Source organism: Scyliorhinus torazame, chromosome 16 (genome assembly GCF_047496885.1).
Source record: "Scyliorhinus torazame isolate Kashiwa2021f chromosome 16, sScyTor2.1, whole genome shotgun sequence".
Taxonomy (NCBI): Eukaryota; Metazoa; Chordata; class Chondrichthyes; order Carcharhiniformes; family Scyliorhinidae; genus Scyliorhinus; species Scyliorhinus torazame.
Window position 1 is genome coordinate 69,411,122 of NC_092722.1, and position 24,104 is coordinate 69,435,225.

The following is a 24,104-nucleotide window of genomic DNA, read 5'->3' on the forward strand; positions in this document are numbered from 1 at the left end:
GAGCTGCACCCCTGAGAGTTCTCAAGGAGAGCTGTCGAGATAGTGAATATGCTGGCCATGATTTCCTTTCATTCCGGAACATTCCTAGCAGTTTGGGAGTTGGCAAATGTATCAATGTTTCTCAGGAAATGAGGGGTGTAGTAAACAGGGAATGATGAGCCAGTTAGACTGACATCAGTCAGTCAGGAAAATGCTGGAATGTATTCTGAAAGTATTTCTCACAACGTGCTGAGAAAAGTATGGTGTGATCAGGTCAAGTCAACAAGCGTTCACTGAAGGGAAAGCCTGTTTGGCAGATTCCTTACAGTTTTATGCGGATGTAATTAGTCGTGTAGATGGAGGGGAACCTGTAGATGTACTGGCCCCACGGTTATGTTCTATTTCTGATTTGTAATTTAAAATGTCTACTGTGAAGACAGACGCAAAATATAAGTTGAATGTCTGTGACAGGACCCAGAAAGCAATCGGATTCGACAGTGGAGGGATGTGGAGCCCAGACAGGGAATCGTGGACCTGACATTTGACCTGATGCTGGAACCGACACATGGAAAGTACCAGATTGAAGTGTTTAAGAATAGGGGAAAACGGGATCACGACTTCAGTGTGCAGGAATATGGTATGGAATTTGCTCGATATGGACATATGGGTGGATTTTTTAAAAATAAATTTGAAATGCCAAATTTTTTTTTCCAGTTAAGGGGCAATTTAGAACATAGAATATATAGTGCAGAAGGAGGCCACTTGGCCCATCGAGTCTGCACGGACCCACTCAAGCCCTCACCTCCACCCTATCCCCGCAACCCAATAACCCCTCCTAACCTTTTTGGCCACTAAGGGCAATTTAGCATAGCCAATCCACCTAACCTGCACGTCTTTGGGCTGTGGGAGGAAACCAGAGCACCCGGAGAAAACCCACACAGACATGGGGAGAAAGTGCAGACTCCGGATAGACAGTGACCGAGACGGGGAATCAAATCTGGGACACTGGCGCCACAGTGCTATCCACTTGTGCTACCGTGCTGCCCCTTAGCATGGTATATCCACCTACCGTGCACATCTTTATGTTGTGGGGGTGAGACCCATGCAAACATGAAGAGGGATGTCGGGACTAGAGGAGATTACAGAGACAGAGAGTGTTGTCGGTGTTGGAGGAGGTTGCAATAAGAGAGAGAGAGGGTTGTAGGGACTGGAGGAGTTGACAGAGACAGCGGGTGGGATTCTGTGATCCTGAGGCTAAGTGTTGACGCCGCCGGAAACCCCGTCGTGTTTCTCGACGGCGTCAACACGGCCTTTGGATCAGCAATTCTGGCCCCTACAGGGGACAAGCACGGCACTGGAGCGGTTCACGCCACTTCAGCTGCTGATCCTTGCGTCAACTGGGCACCGCAGGATCCGCACATGCGCAGTGGCACCGGCACCAACGCGCACATGCGCAGTGGCCCCGCCGACAACGCGCACATGCGCAGTGGCACCGGCGCCAACGCGCCCATACGCACATGCACAGTGGCTTCCTTCAACGCGCCGGCCCCGACGCAACATGCACAGGGCTACAGGGGCTGCCGCAGAAGAAACGAGGCCCGCAGCCAGAGAGGCCGGCCCGCCGATCGGTGGGCCCCGATCGCGGGCCAGGCCACATCGGAGGGCCCCCCCGCCTCCCCCCACAGGCCGCCCCCCCGACGCTTCCACATCGAGTTCCCGCTGGCTGAGAGCAGGTGCGGACATTGCCGGCCGGACTCGGCTTTTTTACGATGGCCGCTCGGTCCATCCTGGGCCGAGAATCGGCCGGCCGCGTAGAGTGGCCCCGACAGGCGCCGCGCCAACCACGCCAGCGCCAATGGCACCGATTCTGCGGAGAATCGCGTGCCGGCGTCAGGGTGGCGTGGCGCGATTTGCGCCGGTCGCGGGGATTCTCTGGCCCGGCCCTGGGCTGAGAAAATCCTGCACAGGGAGCTTTGTTGGTGCTGGAGGAGGTTACAGAGACAGAGGGTTGTAGCGGCTGGAGACAGTTACAGAGATTAGGAGAGTTTGAGGTACTGGAGGAGTTACTGAGACAGGAATGGTTGTAGGAGCTGGAGGAGGTTACAGAGATGGGGTTATCGGTGCTGGAAGAGGTTAGAGAATCAGGGAGGGTTGGAGGGGTTGGAGGCAGTTACAGAGATAGGGAGGGTTGTAGGGGCTGGAGGAGGTTACAGAGATAGGGAGGAGTGTAGGGCTTTGGAGGAGGTTACAGAGGTAGGGAGGGGTGTAGGGACTGGAGGAGCTTACAGAGATAGGGAAGGCTGTAGTGGACGGAGAAGGTTACATAGATAGGGATAGCTGTCGGGGCTGGAGAAGGTTACAGAGATAGGAAGGGGTGTAGGGCTTTGGAGGAGGTTACAGAGATAGGGAGGGTTGGAGGGGCTGGAGCATGTTACAGAGATAGGGAGGGCTGTAAGGGCTGGAGGAGGGTACTGTATGGGGAGGGTTGTAGGGGCTGGTGGATGTTACAGAGATAGGGAGGATTGTAAGGACTTGTGGAAGTCACAGAGATAGTGAGAGTTGTAAGGGCTGGAGGAGTTTACATAGGTGAGGTGTGTTGGGCCCGGAGGATGTTACAGAGGAAGAGAGGGCTGTAGGAGCTGGAGAAGGTTACAGAGATAAGGGGCAGTATAGGGCCTGAAGTAGGTTAGAGTTAATATGTTCCTAGGTGTTGGAGGAGATTACAGATATAGGGCGTGATCTTATGGCCTCGCTACACTCTCGCTCAAGTGAAATGAGGCCGGTGAATAGCGGGAGAGGTCGAAAATGAGAACCGCGCTGGGCACCATACAGTTTACAATGCAACCGGCCCGTTCCCATAGGCGAAATTGGGACCTTGGTCTAGCGTGGCGAGAAACCAATTATCACCATTAAAGCCCTATTTCCATACAATTAACGGGCGTCACCCATTATCCAGTGGCCTTCCGTCATTCAGCGGCCTCCCCGGCAAGTGCTCACGCTGGCGCCGATTAGTACTCCTTTTGAAAAATGTGAACCTGGAGGAAGGGCTTTTGTGGGGAGCATGGAAGGTGGGTAGCCATTTTTGCTCACAGGCAAAGAATCCAGGGGTGCTGGGCTTGCCACTCCAGTGCTCAGTAGAGGGGTGGGGGACCTTTGGCTGAGGGTGGGCCGCCATGGAAAGGTGGGGAGGCGGGCCTGGTCCGGTTGACGTTATGAGTATGTATCCGGGGTACAAGGTCTGGGGTCCGGTGAGGGGGGCCCGCTGCAGCTGGGTGTGCGTGGGAGGGCGTTCTGGGTGTGGGGCATGAAGGGGAGGTGATCAGTGGGGGAATGGAGGGTCCCGGGGTGGGAGCCATCGCTGTTTCTCAGTCTAACACCCTCTCTCAATGCCTTATGGAAATTGAATGCTATGGCAGGGATTTTGGACTGGGAATGTGCCCTAGTGATGCTGCTGCCAAGCAATGTGGCCATACACTGGAGAAAGTGGCAACAGCAGCATCTGCAGATGCTCAGGCGGCGGGCCATGTCCCAGTCCCCACCCCACATCCTGAGGACCCGGTCATCCATCAGGCCAGGGAGGGCCCCAGAGGGGGAGTCCTGTGACGGCTCAGGGTCTACAGGCGTCACTGGTCTTGTGAACAGATGATGGACAGCACATGCCGCAGGAGGCTCCGCCTCAACAAGAAGATGGTGCGACATCTGTGTCATGTCTTAGCACCACATGGAGGGGGTGGACATCCGCTCCCGGTGACCGCAGCCCTGAACGTTTACACCTCAGGATCGTTCCAGGCCTCGAGCGGGGACCTGTGTGGCACCTGACAGGCCACAACCCACATGTGCATCCAGCAGTTCACGAATACCCTGTATGCCCAGGCGGAATACTACATTGTTTTTGATATGGACCAGGATCAGCAAGGTGCCCGGGCTGCAGTATTCTCTGCCAATGCCGGGATGCCCCAGGTCTAGGGGTAATAGATACCATGCATGTCACCCTGTGTTCACTGGGCCATCTGGGGGTGCCCCACATGAACAGAAAGGAGTTCCACTCCCACAATATACAGCTCGCATGCAACCACCACATGAAGATCATGCACTTGTGCGCACACTTCCAGGGGAATGTGCACGACAGCTACATCCTGAGGCAGTCGGACACCCCAGTCCTCTACGAGGAAGACCCCAGGGTGAGTTGCTGACTCTTGGGGGGGAAGAGGAATCGGCTGAGGACCTGGTAATGACGCCAGTATGGAAGCCGGAGACCGAAGTGGAGACCCGGTGCAATGAGACCTATGCAGCCACCCAGGCTGTCATTGAGTGGTGCATCGGACTCCTCAAGATCCTGTTCCAATGCATTGACCACTCCGGTGGTAACCTGCTGTACATCGCCTGGAGGTTCGCCCGCTTTATTGTGGTCTGTTATGTCCTGCATAACCTGGTACAACAGTGGGGCTATAAGCTGGAGTTTGGTGATGAGGAACATGTGGCCACCTCCGAGGAGGAGGAGGGAGATGAGGACAAGGAGGATATGGATGATGAGGAAGCGTCATCAAGCAGGGGCTGGAGGACGAGGTCGGGGTAGAACTTGAAGCCCAGCCAGAGGATGCAGGACAGGCGGTAGAGGTGAGGGTCCAGCAAGCCCGGAGAGCCAGGGAGGCCTTCATACTCGCCCACTTTTCCTAGGAAGTGGCCTGATCATTCATCGCAACCTTACCCACCCACCAGCCCCATCTCCCACCCTCCCAAGGTATGTGTCACATCACTCCGGGCCCTGTGTCGGCACCGTCAGTGGGTCACTGTCGAGGGCAGAGGGGTGATGATAACTCACAGAGAGCTGAGTGCTGCTGCTCCTCAATCTATGCTACCGTCTGACCCCTGCCTGTCTGCTGCTCGCTCACACTCATCACCAGCACGCGGTGATACGTTGTGGAAGAAAGTGACAGAGGTATCTACTGGTTGTGCACAAGGGTGTTTATAGTTCAATACAGGTCCCCACTGTCCCGATGGAGCCGCCCCCAACCCCCTCCCTCCACACCCTCTCTCAACCCCTACCTCCACCGCCTCCCCCACCCACCCACCACCCCGACCTCCGTATCCTCAGTGATCCTCGCCGTGCTTTGCCCTCCTAGCTCTACCACTATGTCTTGGTGTCTTCCAGGATGCACATTTGAGGTGGATGCAGCCAGCTGCTTCCCTCGTCCAGTAGCCTTAAATGCCCCCGGCGAGCATCCTCTGGGAGCTCTGGGGCCGATGGGTCAAGGCTCACTAGTCGACGGCACATGCACAGCTATGCCGCCCTGTGCTTGTGCTGACCTCAAGATTTAGCGTCATCAGAGGGGTGGAACTCAGGGGAGTTGGTAGTCACCGTCGCTGCTCCATGGGACTGGTCCGGGTTGGCACTCAGTGCCCCCTCCTCCCGGTCGGTGACCATAGGGTCCTGGGGTCCACCTGGGGATGGAGGGGCAGCTAGTTTGAACCCCGGCTGACCCTGCATCACCTGACTCTGCCACCTTGGTGGTTCCCCAATTCCTGCACCACAGTGTCGACGCCCCCAGTGATGACCATCAGTGACTGGGACTCATACCCCAGTGACCAGTGCAAGCTCTGAAGTGCCTCGGCAATGCCCAAATGCGACCGGGACCAGCTCTGCAGCTCCTCGGCCATTCCCATCTGAGAGCAGGACATGTCCAGCAGAACCTCATCAAGGTCGGCCTGGTACTGGGTGACATCCCGCAGCGAGGCAGACATTCTGTTGAGACCCTCAGGCAAGGCCGTCATTGATTCAGCAATGCCTTGAACACCTTCACTTGTGCACCAGGCTCTCCACTGTGGTCGGCATCCTAGCAGTGTTGGCTTCAGTGCCACTCATTGCCGGCGCCATCTCCTGTGCCCATAGCCTCTGGGACTATTCCAATCGGCTATGGATCTGCTGGAGTGACATTGACATCTCCCTCTGAATGTCCCTGAATTCCCTAACATCTCCATCAGCCTGTTCCAGAGGCTCAGCATCAAGCTGCGACCCAACTGGTCCTGGGATCCAGCAGCCCTCCAACTGCTGTCTTGCCTGGGGGTTCCTGCCTCCACCTGATGTACAGCAGCAGCAGTGTAGTGCTCACCAGATTGTGCCCCAGAAGCCTGACCATTAACTTTTCCCACCGAAGTGTGCGTATCTGCATTGGTGAAGGGTGGGGATGACAGCTATGACGAGACTATAATGGAGCTCTCCTCCGAGATGTTCTCCTCGTTGCCAGGAAAGGGGGCCGCCCAGGATGGGCCGGTGCCATCGGTTGGAGGCCCTGCTGGAGAATGGACATGTGGTCCGTGGGAGGGCTAGGTCAGTCAATAAGGCAATCGTTACTCACGTTTGACAGATCCCCCGGGTGGGGCCCGGTGGTTCATCACCTCTGTGGCGTCCGACAACCTCCGCGTTGGTGACCGCCCTGTCCTCAGCCACCCCCGTCACCTCCAGAGTCTGCCCCTTGAAGGAGGTAAGGATTCTCAAGTCTGGCACCCCACTGCCAGTCTGGGCCCTCTCCTGCCGATTATCTAAGAGCTTTTCCTGAGGAGACACAGAGAGGGCATCGTTCGCCACATGCATGGTTCACAGTTGTGGGAGGGGGGGGGGGGTTGTGGAGGCAGGGTTGGGTTGGAGGGAGGGTTAATGGGGTGGGTTGGGGAGCGTTAAAAAGGGGGAGAGGGTGGGGGAAGGATTGGGGGTCGCCTGGGGCATTGGAGGGTTGGTATCTGCTCACTCACTGCCCGATGTAGGTTGTTGCACTTCTTCCGGCACTGGAGGCCAGTCTTCCTGGTTACACTCCCTGAACTGACAGCTGCCGCCACCTCATCCCAGGCAGCCCTGGCTGCCCTATGGCTCACCCTCCAGGATCCTCGGGGTAACAGGACATCCCTCCTGGCTTCCACCACATCCAGAAGTCTCCACAAGTCAGCATCCCCGAATCTTGGGACTGGTCTCCTCGGCTCCATTTTTGCGAGCTGGCTGGGGTTGGCTGAGAAAGTGCAGCTTAAGTGCTGCTCAAGCTTGTTAGCAGGGGGCTGGCGAGCGCGGCCCCGGCAAATCGGCTGGCGAGCCGGTATTCGGGACGGTTTGTGTGTGAGGCCTCGTTCAGTGGACCAATTAACGTTGAATAGCTTTGCTGGCCTCGCTGGGCCAAGCGCCGGGAAGCTCACGGCTATTCCCGGTCGTTACCACACTTGGAAATATTTCCAGAGATGTGTGTGGGGGCTGGATGAGGTTACAGTGATAGGGAAGGGTGTGGGGGCTAAATGAGTTTACAGAGATAGGGAGGGTTGGAGGAGTTTACAGATATAGGGAGTTGTGTTGGAACTGGAGGAGGGGACAGAGATAGGGAGGACTGTAGGTTCTGGAGGCGATTACAGAGATAGGGAGTGGTGTAGGGACTGGAGGAGATTACAGGGATAGGGAGGTGTGGAGGGGCTGGAGGAGTTTCTGGAGAGAGGGAGGGATGTAGGGGTTGGAGGAGGTTACAGAGATAGGGAGGGGTGTAGGGGTTGGCGGAGGTTACAGAGATAGGGAGGGATGTAGGGGTTGGAGCAGTTGATGGATAGAGTGAGATGTGTAGGGACAGGGGGACTGGACAAATGTAGGGAGGGTTGTAGGGGCTGGAGAAGTTTGCAGAGACAGGGAAGGTTGGTTGGGTTGGAGGCGGGTACAGAGATAGAAACATATAAAATAGGAGCAGGAGGATTCCAATCATCCTTCGATCCTGCTCTGCCATTCGTTATGATAATGGCTAATAATCCAACTCAATAGCCTAATCCCGCTTTCCTCCATATCCTTTGATCCCCTTCACCCGAAGAGCTGTATCGAACTGCTTCTAGAAAACATACAGGGCGGGATTCCCCATCCCGCCACACCTATTTTGTGGTGCAGCGCGCCCCCGCCAGCAGTGGGATCCTCCGTCCCGGCAGCTGGCCAAAAGGGATTCCCATTGCGAGCTCCCCCATGCCATTGGGAAATCCGCGGGCGTGCTTGCGCTGCTGGCAAAACGGAGGATCATGCCGACTGAGAATCCAGCTGACAATGTTTTGTCTCAACTACTTCCTGCAGTAATGAATTCAACAGGCTGCCCACTTTGGGTGAAGAAATGTCTCTCCATCTCTGTCCTAAATGGTCTACTTGTATCCTCAGATTGTGACCCCTGATTCTGGACACACCAAACATCAGGAACATCCTTCCTGCATCTACCCTGTCTAGTCCTGTTAGATTTTTATAGGTTTCTATGCAATTCTTTTTTTTCCCAATTGAGGGACAATTTAGCGTGGACAATTCACCTACACTGCACATCTTTGTGGGTTGTGGGGTCGAGACCCATGCATACATGGGAGAATATGCAAACTCCAGTCACCCACGGCTGGGATTGAACCCGGGTCCTTGGCGCCATGAGGCAAGAGTGCTAACCACTGTGCCACTGTGCTGCCCTCAGCGAATACAATCCTCACCGATTCAATCTCTCCTCATATGTCAGACCTACCATCCCAATTATCAGTCTGGTAAACCTTCGATGCGCTCTCTCTAGAGCAAGAACATGCTTCCTCCGATAAGGAGTCCAAAACTACACAAAGTATTCCAGGTGTGGCCTCACCAAGGCCCTGAATAATTGCAGCAAGGCATCCCTGCTCCTGTACTTGAATCCTCTTGCTCTGAAGGCCAACAAACTATTTGCTTTCTTTACCGCCTGCTGCACCTGCATGCTTACCTTCAGTGACCGGTGTACAAGGAACACGCAGATCATGTTGCACATTCCCCTCTCCTAATTTATGGCCATTCAATAATAAACTGCCTTCTCATTTTTGCTACCAAAGTGGATAACCTCACATTTATCCACATTATACTGCATCTGCCATTCATTTACCCACTCACTCAACTTGTCCAAATCACACTGAAGGATCTCTGCAGCCTCCTCCCAGCTCACCCACCCAATCTGATGTCATCTGCAAATTTGAGATATTCCATTTTGTTCCCTCATCTAAATCATTAATATATATTGTAAATTGCTTGGGTCCGAGCACCGATTCCTGTGGTACACCACTAATCACTGCCTGCCGATTTGAAAAAGACCTGTTAATTCCTGCTCTTTGTTTCCTGTCTGCCAACCAGTTTTCTATCCATTTCAATACACCAGCCCTAATCCCATGTGCTTTAATTTTACGCTAATCTCTTATGTGGGACTTTGTCAAAAGCCTTGTAAAATTCCAAATAAACCACATCAACTGGCTCCCCCCTCATCAACTCGACTCGTTACATTCCTGAAGAATTCCAGCAGATTTGTCAAGCATGATTTCCCCTTCATAAATCCATGCTGACTCTGTCCAATTCTGCCACTGTTTTCTAAGTGCTCTGCTATGAAATCTTCCATAATGGATTCTAGAAACCGACGTTAGGCTTACTGGTCTATAATTCCGTTTTTTTCTCTACCTACCTTTTTCAAGAATGGAGTTACATTAGCTACCCTCCAACCTGCAGGAACTGTTCCAGAGTCTATTGAATCCTGGAAGATGACCACCAATGCACCCACTATTTCTAGAGCCACTTCCTTAAATACTCTGGGATGTAGATTATCAGGCCCTGGGGATTTATCAACTTTCAATCCCATCAATTTCCCCAACATTATTTCTCTAATAATATTGGTCTCCTTCAGTTCCTCCCTCTCACTAAACCCTGTGTTCCCCAACATTTCTGGCATCTGGGGCGAAATTCTCCGGTATCGGCGCAATGTCCACCGACCAGCGCCAAAAACGGCGCAAATCAGTCGGGCATCGTGCCGCCCCAAAGGTGCGGAATCCTCCGCATCTTGGGGGGCCCAGCCCTAACATTGAGGGGCTAGGTCCGCGCCGGACTGATTTCCACCCCGCCAGCTGGCGCGGAAATGACATTGCCGGGCGGCGCATGCGCGGGAGCGTTAGCGGCCGCTCACGGCACCCCGCGCATGCGCAGTGGAGGGAGTCTCTTCCGCCTCTGCCATGGTGGAGACTGTGGCGAAGGCGGAAGGAAAAGAGTGCCCCCATGGCACAGGCCCGCCCGTGGATCGGTGGGCCCTGATCGCGGGCCAGGCTACCGTGGGGGCACCCCCCCGGGGCCAGATCGCCCCGCGCCCCCCCCAGGACCCCGGAGCCCACCCGCGCCACCTTGTCCCGCCGGTAAGAGAGGTGGTTTAATCCACGCCGGCGGGACAGGCATCCTAGCGGCGGGACTTCTGCCCATCCGGGCCGGAGAATCGCGGGGGTTGTGGGGTCGAGACCCATGCATACATGGGAGAATATGGAGAATTCAGTAACCGGCAGGGGCGGGATTCACGCCAGCCCCCGCCGATTCTCCAACCCGGCGGGGGGTCGGAGAATCTCGCCCCTGATTTGTGGCCTCATTTGTGAAGACTGAACCAAAGTATGCGTTTAGTTGCTCAGCCGTCCCTTTGACCCGATTATACATTCCCCTGTATCTGACTGTAAGGGACATATATTTGTCTTCACCAAATCTTTTCTCTTCATGTACCTTTAGAAACTTTAATTGTCAGTTTTAATGTTCTCCGCAAGCTTTCATTCATACTTTATTTTCCCCTTCTTAATCAATCCCTTAGTCCTTCTTTGCTGAATTCTAAACAATCCTCAGACCTGTTGTTTTTCTTGGCCAATTTGTATGCTTCTTCCTTGGATCGAATACTATCTCTAATGTCCCTTGTAAGACATGGATTGTCTGCCTTTGCCGTTTTACCTTTGTGCCAGACAGCAATAAACAATTGTGCAACCCATGCGCTCATTGAATGTTTGCCATTGGCTACCCACTGTAATCCCTTCAAATAATGTTCCCCAATCAATCAAAGCCAACTCATGCCTCATATCATCGCAGTTTCCTTTATTAACATTCAGGACTCTAGTCTCAGAATCAACTACTTCACTCTCCATCGTGATGAAAAATTCTATCATATTTTAGTCGCTCATCCCCAAGGGGTCTCGCACAAGTAGATTACCAATGATTCTGTTCTCATTACACAGTCCCTAGTTGATCCCTCAATGTATTGGCCCAGAAAACCATCCCAGAGAAATATACATTCCAGGAATTCCTCCTCTATGGTATTGTAGCTAATTTGATTTGCCCAGTCTATATGCGGATTAAAATCACCCATAATTACAGGTGTTCCTTCATTGCATGTGTCTCTAAATTCCTGCTTAATGCCATTCCCAACATCATCACTGCAGTTTGGGGGTCTTTCTATGACAACCAATAACATTTTCTGCCCCTTGGTGTTTCTCAGCTCTACCCATACTGATTCTACATTGTCAGAGCTGATATCCTTCTGCACCAGTGGGTTAATTTCCTCTTTAGCCAGCACTGCCACTCCATGACCTTTCCTTTTTGCCTGCCCTTCCTGAATACCCTGGACATTCAGTTCCCATCCCTGGTCACCCTGCAGCCATGTTTCCTAACCCCGATTATAACATACCCATTTACATCTATTTGCCAATTAGTTCACCCGCTTTATTGCGAATGCTCTGCGCTTTAAGGCACAAAGCTTTTAAGCTTGTCTTTTTAACATTATTTGTCCCGCTCCCAATATTTTTGACTGTGGCCTGTTTGAATCTGAACCTTGGTTTCTCTGCCTATCGCTTTTCTTAATCCCCTTTCTATGTTTTGTTTGTGTCATTGTTTCTTCCTCCTCTGACTCCTTACATTGGATCCCACCCCCTGCCATTTTAGTTTGAACCCTCCCCAGCACTAAAGAAAATACCCCTCCAGGACATCAGTCTTGGTCCTGCCCAGGTATAACCAAACCAATTTGTACACTTGCTGCACACATGCTGGTCTCGGGCACTAGAAATGTTCCCGGCTTCCCACATGGAGGAAGAGGAGCAAACCAAGGCTTGGAGCTCTCAAGCCATGACTTACCACTTTAAATTCAAGCTTTGGAAGATGCTTGATATTAGAATTTGTCCAATTCTCTATGGCCCTTCTTTCCTTCTCCTTGCTGCTAACAATTATAGCCCTGACAGATTATAAACCACAAGGAGTATTTTCAAGTTGTAAGTGATAAAGGATGTAAAGACTTATAACCTAACCCACCACTTACCAATCAGCTCTGTCCCTTGTTGCATCAGCTGCAGCAAGGCAAGCACACTCTCTGAAAATGTAAAAGCAAAGCAAGGAGAGAAAGCAGCAAGCACCTATTCCCGATCTGCATCGAATTCCCACTTTGTTTCAAATTCCCGAGTTTAAAACTGACTCTGGCTGTGTCCCACTCCAGATGTGGTCTCTCCCACTGCTCTTATGCAAAGATAGGGAGGGATGCAGGTGCTGGAGGAAGTTATAGAGATAGGGAGCATTGTAGGGGATGGGGATGCTGCAGAGATAGGGAAGGATGTAGGAGCTGGAGGAAGTTATAGAGATAGGGAGCATTGTAGGGGATGGGGATGCTGCAGAGATAGGGAGGGATGCAGGTGCTGGAGGAAGTTATAGAGATAGGGAGCATTGTAGGGGATGGGGATGCTGCAGAGATAGGGAAGGATGTAGGAGCTGGAGGAAGTTACAGGGATAGGGATGGGTATCGGGAGGAGGTTCAGAAATAGGGAAGGGTGTAGGAGCTGGAGGACGTTACATGTATAGTGATCGGTTTGAAGGGGCCAGAGGTGATATGAAGGTAAACATGTGTTGAGTCTGTCGCACTGCGTATCTTTAACCATTAAATGGTGGACAAATAACTGCGAGTCGACTTTGTATTAAATCAATAATGTGTACTCACGCACACACAATGTTTATGTCAATCAATCACACCATCAATATGTTATACCACAGAATGCTAAAGTTCAATACTAGATCTTGACTTAACTTTGAGTGTCTGACAAATACTCAAGCAGATATTAGCCTTTATCTGTGTGTTGGTTTCTGCCGTCCTCGATGCTTGGTCTTCAGCCTGGTCTGATGCTCTGGCTCTGGTCTTCCTTCTGTTGATGGTGTGATGGTCCTCCTTGTGGTGGCTCGGTGCAGATCACTGTTCTGTTCCAGTTGCTGATTGCTGCAGAGAGAGTTTCTTAGGTTGTGCAGCACCTTTATCCTTCATTGGTTTTGCATTGGCACTCAACGGTCATGCCTGCAAGTGTTGGAGGCACGTAAGCCCTTCCAAATAAGGAGTTTAGGTGCCTTTGTCTCTGGTAAATAAGCATGATTGACTGGACAGTTCTATTGTCCCTGGGATGGCCAGGAGATAGCCTATTTCCTTTATATTGCAATATCTAGGCTACAGCTTGCTCATTAATATTCATTTATACTGCAGCCTGCTTGTCCTTACACTAGGCAAAGTATACTTTGCAGAACGCCATCTTAGGTGGCCGCTCGGCCACATATGGACCTTTTCCAATCTGGAGGTTGTGGGAGGTAAAGCCAGGATAGTTCAGAGAGCATAGGGTGGGTGGTTCATGAAGCGGACATTTCGGAACCGAGTGGCTCAGCTTCTCACAGATTAATGTCCTTTCTTTTCAATTAGTTTTACCCAACGCCGAACTGAAGGTGAAAATGCCCCAAAAAATCAAAATCACCGACCCAACAATTCACATCGAAGTGTGCGGCAGGTAAAAGCTTTATTTTATTAAAAATTTAGAGTACCCAATTCTCTTTTTCCAATGAAGGGGCAATTTAGAATGGCCAATCTACCTACTCTGCATATCTTTGGGTTGTGGGGATGAGATCCACGCAGACACGTGGAGAATGTACAAACCCTGACAATGACCCGGAGCTGGGATTGAACCCGATTCCTCGTCGTCGTGAGGCAGCAATGCTAACCACTGCGCAACTGTGCCGCCCCTGCGGCAGGTAAAAGCTGCAACCAAACTGTGCTGTATCTGTCCTGGGAGTGTTTGATGGGGACAGTGTAGAGGGAGCTTTACTCTGTATCTAACCCGGTGCTGTTCCTGTCCTGGGAGTGTTTGATGGGGACAGTGTAGAGGGAGCTTTACTCTGTATCTAACCCCGTGCTGTTCCTGTCCTGGGAGTGTTTGATGGGGACAGTGTAGAGGGAGCTTTACTCTGTATCTAACCCCGTGCTGTACCTGTCCTGGGAATGTTTGATGGGGACACTGTAGAGGGAGCTTTACTCTGTATCTAACCCCGTGCTGTTCCTGTCCTGGGAATGTTTGATGGGGACAGTGTAGAGGGAGCTTTACTCTGTATCTAACCCCGTGCTGTTCCTGTCCTGGGAATGTTTGATGGGGACACTGTAGAGGGAGCTTTACTCTGTATCTAACCCCGTGCTGTTCCTGTCCTGGGAATGTTTGATGGGGACAGTGTAGAGGGAGCTTTACTCTGTACCTGACCCTGTGCCGTTCCTGTCATGGGAGTGTTTGACAAGGTCAGTGTAGAGGGAGCTTTACTTTGTATCTAACCCCGTGCTGTTCCTGTCCTGGGAATGTTTGATGGGGACAGTGTGGAGGGAGCTTTACTCTGTATCTAACCCCGTGCTGTTCCTGTCCTGGGAATGTTTGATGGGGACAGTGTAGAGGGAGCTTTACTCTGTACCTGACCCTGTGCTGTTCCTGTCCTGGGAGTGTTTGACAAGGTCAGTGTAGAGGGAGCTTTACTCTGTATCTAACCCCGTGCTGTTCCTGTCCTGGGAATGTTTGATGGGGACAGTGTGGAGGGAGCTTTACTCTGTATCTAACCCCGTGCTGTTCCTGTCCTGGGAATGTTTGATGGGGACAGTGTAGAGGGAGCTTTACTCTGTACCTGACCCTGTGCTGTTCCTGTCCTGGGAGTGTTTGACAAGGTCAGTGTAGAGGGAGCTTTACTCTGTATCTAACTGACGCACGATCAATAACTCCTGAATCGAGATTGTAGGACAATTGAAGGCTTTATTGGACTAGATGTTTCCCCCAGTAGCGCAGGTACAGAATGCAGCAGCTAGGGAGACACAGACTCTTATACTCCGCCTTACTGGGCGGAACCAGCAGGCAGGCTTCACCAATGGTCTTACAGTATGAGGTACCTCCAACACCAATGATCTTACAGCATCAGGTACTTCCAACCTAGGTACCATAATACCCCTAATACCAACTACCACATTCACCCCTGTTAAAAAAAAAAAGTCCGACGGGGGTGGTGGTGTCGCGTTATACAATGGTGGAGGTTATGGTGGTACCTGTCGGCGGTACAGTGTTTTGCCTTATTACATGTCACACAACTATCTACCGGGGCGAAATTCTCCCGAAACGGCGCGATGTCCGCCGACTGGCGCCCAAAACAGCGCCAATCAGATGGGCATCACGCCGCCCCAAAGGTGCGGAATGCTCCGCATCTTTGGGGGCCGAGCCCCAACATTGAGGGGCTAGGCCGACGGCGGAGGAATTTCCGCCCCGCCAGCTGGCGGAAACGGCCTTTGTTGCCCCGCCAGCTGGCGCGGAAATGACATGTCGGGGCGGCGCATGCGCGGGAGCGTCAACGGCCGCTGAATGTTTCCCGCGCATGCGCAGTGGAGGGAGTCTCTTCCGCCTCCGCCATGGTGGAGACCGTGGCGGAGGCGGAAAGGAAAGAGTGCCCCCACGGCACAGGCCCGCCCGCGGTTCGGTGGGCCCCTATCGCGGGCCAGGCCACCGTGGGGGCACCCCCCCGGGGTCAGATCGCCCCGCGCCCCCCCCCCAGGACCCCGGAGCCCGCCCACGCCGCCTTGTCCCGCCGTTCAAAAGGTGGTTTAATCCACGCCGGCGGGACAGGCAATTTATCGGCGGGACTTCGGCCCATCCGGGCCGGAGAATCCAGCGGGGGGGCCCGCCAACCGGCGCGGCCCGATTCCTGCCCCCACCGAATATCCGGTACCGGAGACTTCGGCAACCGGCGGGGGCGGGATTCACGGCAGCCCCCGGCGATTCTCCAACCCGGCGGGGGGTCGGTGAATGACGCCCTAGATATTCATTTAAATTTCATAATGAAGCAATTAGTCAATCGGGGGCCCTGGTCTTCCTCTGTGATCGGCGCAGTTTCGGCGGTGATGCAGGCGCCGGCTCGGGCATCCGTGACTCCTGGAGCGTGACCCGACTTCTTAAGTAGCTTCATCACCCCTGGGTGGGACCAGTGGAAGGACCGATCCACCTGGGAATGGGGCAGCCGTGGGGTGCGCCAGTGGGAGGGAGGGTGGGGTTGATGAGAAGGGTGTGGGTGGGGATCCAGCAGGCGGCAGGTCCCGCTGGGAGACCGTATCCTGCCGGCCGTCAGGGTACGCCACATAGGCGTACTGAGGGCTAGGTTGAAGGAGGTGGACCCTCTCGACCAACGGGTCCGACTTGTGCGCCCGAATGTGTTTGCGGAGCAGAATAGGTCCAGGAGCTGCCAGACAGGTTGGGAAGACAGGGAGACGTTCATGAGGTGCTTCGTTGGTCGTGGTACACAGCAGTGATTGAATGGAGTGGAGGGCATCGGGGAGGACATCATGCCAGCGGGAGACTGGGAGATTCCTGGACCGCAGGGCCAGTAGGACGGTCTTCCAGACCGTTCCGTTTTCCCTCTCCACCTGCCCGTTTCCCCGGGGGTTATACCTGGTCGGCCTGCTCGAGGCAATGCCCTTGCTGAGCAGGAATTGACTCAGTTCCTTGCTCATGAAGGAGGACCCCCTATCGCTGTGTATGTAGGCGGGGAAACCGAATAGGGTAAAGATACTGTGGAGGGCTTTTATGACGATGGCCGCGGTCATGTCGGGACAGGGGATGGCGAACGGGAACCGGGAGTACTCGTCAATCACGTTCAGGAAGTACGTGTTGCGGTTGGTGGAGGGGAGGGGCCCTTTGAAGTCCATACTGAGGCGCTCAAAAGGTCAGGAAGCCTTCACCAGGTGCGCTTTCTCTGGCCTGTAGAAGTGCGGCTTGCACTCCGCGCAGATGGAGTAGGGCAGGTTGCGGGACTTGATAAAATGGAAGAATCGAGTGACCCACGGGTGGCAGAGGTCCTCGTGGAGGGTCCGGAGTCGGTCCACTTGTGCGTTGGCACATGTGCCGCGGGACAGGGCATCAGGAGGCTCGTTTAGCTTCCCGGGACGATACAAGATCTCATAGTTGTAGGTGGAGAGCTCGATCCTCCACCTTAAGATCTTATCGTTCTTTATCTTGCTCCGCTGTGCATTGTCGAACATGAAAACTACCGACCGTTGGTCAGTGAGGAGCGTGAATCTCCTGCCGGCCAGGTAATGCCTCCAATGCCACACAAATTCTACTGTGGTCTGGGCCTCCTTTTCAACGGAGGAATGACAGATTTCTGAAGCATGGAGGGTGCGTGAGAAGAAGGCCACGGGCCTGCCCTCTTAGGTGAGGGTGGCCGCCAGAGCTACGTCGGACTCGTCACTCTCGACTTGGAAGGGAAGGGATTCATCGATTGCGTGCATCATTGCCTTTGCGATGTCCGCCTTTATGCGACAGAAGGTCTGGCGGGCCTCTGCCGACAGGGGGAAAAGCGTGGATTGGATTCGTGGGCGGGCCTTGTCCGCATAATTGAGGACCCACTGGGCGTAATATGAAAAAAACTCCAGGCAACGTTTCAAGGCCTTGGAGCAGTGTGGGAGAGGAAACTCCATGAGTGGGCGCATGCGTTCGAGGTCGGGGCCTATGACTCCATCGTGCACTACGTAGCCGAGGATGGGCAGAGAGTGGTGGGTCTGTGGAATTCATTGCCACAGAGGGCAGTGGAGGCCGGGACATTGAGTGTCTTTAAGACAAAAGTTGATAAATTCTTGATTTCTCGAGGAATTAAGGGCTATGGAGAGAGAGCGGGTAAATGGAGTTGAAATCAGCCATGATTGAATGGTGGAGTGGACTCGATGGGCCGAATGGCCTTACTTCCGCTCCTATGTCTTATGGTCTTATGGCTAGGCGATCGGTGCTGAATACGCATTTCTCCTTATTATAGGTCAGGTTAAGGAGATTGGCGGTGTGGACAAATTTGCTGAGGTTGGTGTCGTGGTCCTGCTGGTCGTGTTGGTGATGTTGTCGAGGTATGGAAACGTGGCCCGCAAACCGTACCGGTCAACCATTCGGTCCATCGCCCGTTGGAAGACCAAGGCTCCATTTGTGACACTGAAGGGAACCCTTATGAAGTGGTTGAGCTGCCCATCTGCTTCGAATGCAGTGTACTTGCGGTCGTCTGGGCGCATGGGGAACTGATGGTAGGCGGATTTGAGGTCCACTGTGGAAAAGACCTGGTATTGTGCAATCTGATTGACTAAATCAGATATGCGGGGGAGAGGGTACGCGTCGAGCTGCGTATACCTATTGATTGTCTGACGATAATCGATGACCATTCTGCGCTTCTCCCCAGTCTTTGCAACCACTGCTTGAGCTCTCCAGGGGCTGTTGCTAGCCTCGATAATACCTTCCTTCAGTAACCGCTGGACTTCCGACCAAATGAAGGTCTGGTCCTGAGCACTGTACCGTCTGCTCCTAGTGGCGACGGGTTTGCAATCAGGGGTGAGGTTTGCAAAAAGGGTAGGCAGGTCGACCTTGAGGGTCGCGAGGCTGCGGACAGTGAGGGGGGTATAGGGCCACCGAATTTAAAGGTTAAGCTCTGGAGGTAGCATTGGAAGTCCAATCCCAGGAGCGTGGCAGCGCAGAGGTAGGGAGGATGTGGAGTTGGAAATTCTTAAATTCTCTTCCCTGGACCGTGAGGTGAGTTGTGCAGTACCCCTGGATCTCTACAGAGTGAGACACGGAGGCCAGGGAGATTCTTTGGTTAACTGGGTGTATGGGGAGGGAGCAGTTCTCTGTGCTCCCCGAGTCGATCAGGCAGGATGTCTTGTGTCCGTTGATGAGTACAGTCATCGTGGCGGTCAAAAGAGTTCAGGGCCTAGACTGGTCCAGAATCACCGAGGCGAGTCGTGGCAGAAGCTGATGAGTTTCTTCGGGTGATGAGCGGTCATCCGAATCGGGGTCTTGGGACTCCAGCCAAGATGGCGGCGGCCATGGGTCGCACGTGGCTGGGGGGGGCAAGATGGCGGCACCCACGTATCACATGTGGTCCCTGGGGAACAGGACGGCGGCGCCCGGGGTCCGCACGTGGCTCGCGGGATCGAAAATGGCGGCGCCAATGGGCCGCGCTTGGCCTGCGATGAGAGTCATGGCGGCGGACCTGGTTCGTCCCCGGAGACAGCGGCGACCGCCCAGGCCTGGCATACCACCACGAAATACGCCTTTTTGCCACAGCCTTTGCAAATTGCGGAGAGGGCCGGGCAGCGTTGCCGGGGGTGCTTGGCTTGCCCGCAAAAATACCATTGGGGCCCCCCGGGGTTGACTGGCAGCCGCACGGCACAAGCTTGTGGGGGGATGGGGGATGCATCGGAATTGGCCGCGGGTGGGGTCCACGCTGCCCATTGGGCTGCTGCGCGGTCGGGGACGTATGCTCGGGCGCTGCGGGAAGCCACATCTAGGGAGCTTGTGAGGGCCCGTGCCTCCTTCAGGCCTACCATTTCTTTCTCCAACAGCCGCTGACGGATTTGGGAGGACAGCATACCTGCAACGAAGGCGACCCGGATTAAAAGTTCGGTGTGGTCGTTGGCTGAAACTTGCGGACAATCACAGTTCCTACCTAGTACCAGAAGCGCGCGGTAGAATTTGTGTAGCGATTCCCCCAGGATTTGTCGTCTGGTAGCTAGAAGTTGTCGGGCGTAAACCTGATTTACTGGGCGGATGTAGTGTCCTTTCAACAGGGCCATCGCGGCCTCGAAATCGTCCGCATCCTCGATCAGCGTGTAGATTTCTGGGCTCGCCCTTGAGTAGATAATGTGCAGTTTCTGGTCATCCGTCGGTGTAGTTGTGGCCGTCCTGAGGTACCCGTTGAAACACGGCAGCCAGTGTTTGAAGGTTGCCGCTAAGTTTGCCAATACAAAACAGTGTGCAAAGAACAATCAACATAGTGCAAAAAAAACAGCCCTCCTCCCACAAGGACCCGCCTAACTAACCCCCGAGTCTACGTTACCCGAATGCCCCCCCCCCCCCACCCCCGCTGACGGTTAATTTTCCGCAAAGAAGTCGATAAATGGTTGCCACCTCCGGGCGAACCCTGACAGTGACCCTCTCAGAGCGAACTTATAACCAGGCCTCCGATTTCGGGGGCTTTGAATCCCTCCACGCCAGCAGAATTCGTCGCCGGGCTACCAGGGAAGCAAAGGCCATAACGTCAGCCTCCCTCTTCTGCTGGACTCCCGGGTCCTCCGACACCCCAAATATTGCCACCTCTGGACTCATCACCACCCTTATTTTCAGTACCCGGGACATAATGTCCGCGAGTCCCTGCCAGTATCCCCTGAGTTTTGGACATGCCCAGAACATGTGGACATCGTTCGCTGGTCCTCCCGCACATCTGGCACACCTGTCCTCCAGTCCAAAGAATTTACTCATCCAGGCCACTGTCATGTGGGCCCGGTGGACGACCTTGAATTGGATCAGGCTGAGCCTAGAGAATGTTGTGGTCGCGTTAACCCTACTCAACGACTCCGCCCATAAGCCTTCTTCTATCTCACCTCCGAGCACCTCTTCCCACTTAAGCTTTAGCTCCTCGGTTTGCGTCTCCTCTGCCCCCATTAGCTCTTTATATATATCCGAGACTCATCCTCCCCCACCCATCCACTGGACACTACCCTGTCCAGGATCCCCCTAATTGGCAGGCGTGGGAAGGATGGAATCTGCGTAGAAAGTCCAGCACCTGCAAGTACCTGAAATCATTCCCTCTCGCCAGTCCAAATTTCTCCTCCAGCGCCCTCATGCTCGGGAGGCTCCCGTCTAAGAACAGATCCCCCATCCTCTCAATCCCAGCCCTCCGCCATGTTCAGAACCCATCGTCCATATTCCCCGGGGCAAATCGGTGATTGTCGCAAATTGGGGACCAAACTGATGCTCTCACTTCCCCCACGTGCCTTCTCCATTGGCCCCAGATCCGCAGAGTCACCACCACTATAGGGCTGGTGGAGTCCGAGCCGGCGGGAGCGGCAGGGGCGCCGTAACCAGGGCTGCCAAACTGGTGCCCCTGCACGAAGCGGCCTCCATCCGGCCCCAAACCGACCCAGCACCCACCATCCGCTTCCTTATCATAGCTATGTTGGCCGTCCAGTAGTAATTACTAAAGTTTGGCAGCGCCAGCCCCCCTTCCCCTCGTACCTCTCGAGCATCAATCGCCTCACCCGCGGGGACTTTCCCACCCACACAAATCCCTAATCATTTTATTGACCGCGGAATGAAAATGGGGAGACACTGGAATACGAACAGGAATCTCGGGAGGATCGTCATTTTAACCATCTGCACTCTCCCCGCTAGTGTCAGTGGGAGCGCATCCCACCTCCGGAACTCGACCCTCATTTGCTCCACCAACCGAGATAAGTTCAAGTTGTGCAACCGGCCCCAGTCCCGTGCCACCTGTATCCCTAAGTATCTAAAACTGCCCCCTACTAACCTAAACGGCAGCCCCCTCAGCTGACCCTCCTGGCACCTCGCCTGGCTTACAAACAACTCACTTTTTGCCCTGTTCAGTTTATACCCCAAGAACCGGCCGAAATCCCTCAGGATTCCCATGATTACATCCATCCCAGCCACTGGATCCGTGATGTATAAGAGCAGGTCGTCGGCGTATAACAAAACTCTGCCCGCTCCCCCCCGCCCCCCCCCCCCCCCCCCCCCCCCCTCCCCGGTACCAGCCCCTTCCAACCCCTAGAAGCTCTCAGGGCAATTGCCAGCGGCTCTATTGCTAGCGCAAACAGCAGTGTGGAGAGGGGGCACCCCTGCCTCGTCCCTCGGTACAGCCCAAAATAGTCAGACGTTGTCCAATTCGTTCTCACGCTAGCCTCCGGAGCCTGGTACATCAGTCTAACACAGTCGATAAAGCCCTCCCCAAACCCAGATCGTCCCACTCAACCCGGTCGAAAGCCTTCTCGGCATCCGTTGCCACAACTACCTCTACTTACCTACTCTCCGGGAGCATCATGATCACATTCAGCAGCCTTCTTATGTTGGCCACCAATTGCCTGCCCTTGACAAAACCAGTTTGGTCTTCCATAATAACGTCTGGCACACAGTCCTGAATCCTGGCAGCCAAGAGCTTGGCCAGTAATTTTGCATCTACATTGAGCAGAGAGATCGGCCTATAGGACCCACATGCCTCCGGGTCTTTGTCCCGTTTCAATATCAGGGAGATGGTGGCCTGTGACATCGTCGGGGGTAAAACCCCTCTGACTCTTGCCTCATTAAAAACCCCAACCAACACCGGCCCCACTATCTCAGAAAACTTTTTATAGAACTCCACCGGATACCCATCCAGCCCCAGGGCTTTACCCTCAAGCCCACCAATATTTCTTCGGTCCTAATCGGGACCCTCAGTTCGCCTACCAACCCCCTACCCACTTTTGGGAAGGTCAGCCCATCCAGAAAGTGCCTCATCCCCTCCGGCTCCGCGGGGCGTTCCGAGGTATAAAGATTACTGCCGAAGTTCCTGAACACCTTGTTCAGCCCTGCCGGATCTCCTACCAAGTCTCCCCCCTACGTTGAGTACCTTCCCTATTTCCCTAGCTGCTTCCCTCTTCCTCAATTGCTGTGCCAGCATTCCACTGGCTTTCTCTCCATGCTCGTAGATTGCACCCCTTGCCTTCCTTAGCTGCTCTACCGCCTTACCTGTGGACAACACCCCAAACTCCATCTGTAGCCTTCGTCGTTGCCTTAAAAACTCTGCCCTCAGCGTCTCCACATATCTTCTGTCTATCTATAAAATCTCCTTCACCAGTCGGTCCGTTTCTGCCCTGTCCGTCCTGTCCCTATGTGCTCAAATCGAGATCAGCTCCCCTCTCACCACTGCTTTCAGCGCCACCCAGAGCACTGCAGCTGAGACTTCCCCTGTGTCATTGACCTGCAGGTAATTTTGCATACATTTCCTCACTCTCTCACACACCGCCTCGCCCGCCAGCAGACCGACCTCTAGCCTCCATTGAGGGCGCTGAAGATCAACCCAATGTGGAGCATGGTCCAAAATAGCGATCACCGAATATTCTACGTCCATCACCCCCGCCAGCAAATCCCTGCTCATGGTGAAAAAATCAATTTGGGAATACACCTTATGAACATGTGAATAGAACGAAAACTCCTTCCCCGTCGGCCGACTAGCCCTCCATGGGTCAACCCCACCCCCCCCCCCTTTTGCGCCATGAACCCCCTCAGTTCGTTTGCCATTGCCTGCACCCTACCCGTTTTTGAGCACGACCGGTCCAGGCCAGGGTCAAGGACTGTGTTAAAATCACCTCCCATAATCAGCCCGTGCGAGTCCAGGTCAGAGAATCCTGGACTAGGACTCCCAACTCCCTTTGCACTTCAGCATGATGAATTTTGTCATCGTTTAGAAAATAGTCCATGCCTCTATTCTTTTTTCCAAAGTGCAAGACCTCGCACTTGCCCACGTTGAATTTCATCAGCCATTTCTTGGACCACTCTCCTAAACTGTCTAAATCTTTATGCAGCCTCCCCACCTCCTCCATACTACCTGCCCCTCCACCTATCTTTGTATCATCGGCAAATTTAGCCAGAATGCCCCCAGTCCCGTCATCTAGATCGTTAATATATAAAGAGAACAGTTGTGGTCCCAACACTGAACCCTGCGGGACACCACTCGTCACCGGTTGCCATTCCGAAAAAGAACCTTTTATCCCAACTCTCTGCCTTTTGCCTGACAGCCAATCGTCAATCCATGTTAGTACCTTGCCTCGAATACCATGGGCCCTTATTTTACTCAGCAGTCTCCCGTGAGGCACCTTATCAAAGGCCTTTTGGAAGTCAAGATAGATAACATCCATTGGCTCTCCTTGGTCTAACCTATTTGTTATCTCTTCAAAGAACTCTAACAGGTTTGTCAGGCACGACCTCCCCTTACTAAATCCATGCTGACTTGTCCTAATCCGACCCTGCACTTCCAAGAATTTAGAAATCTCATCCTTAACAGTGGATTCTAGAATCTTGCCAACAACCGAGGTTAGGCTAATTGGCCTATAATTTTCCATCTTTTTCCTTGTTCCCTTCTTGAACAGGGGGGTTACAACAGTGATTTTCCAATCCTCTGGGACTTTCCCTGACTCCAGTGACTTTTGAAAGATCATAACTAACGC

At 53.6% G+C, this 24,104-nt stretch overlaps 1 protein-coding gene across 1 annotated transcript in view; it reads left to right on the forward strand.

The window, feature by feature from the left end:
• Positions 1–24,104, forward strand: part of LOC140392865 (alpha-2-macroglobulin-like) — a 305,968-nt gene that overhangs the window by 67,855 nt on the left and 214,009 nt on the right. The window contains exons 6-7 of the mRNA XM_072478608.1: positions 451–616; positions 13,488–13,572. Of these exons, the coding sequence (XP_072334709.1) occupies positions 451–616; positions 13,488–13,572 (251 nt within the window). The remainder of the gene's footprint in view (positions 1–450; positions 617–13,487; positions 13,573–24,104) is intronic.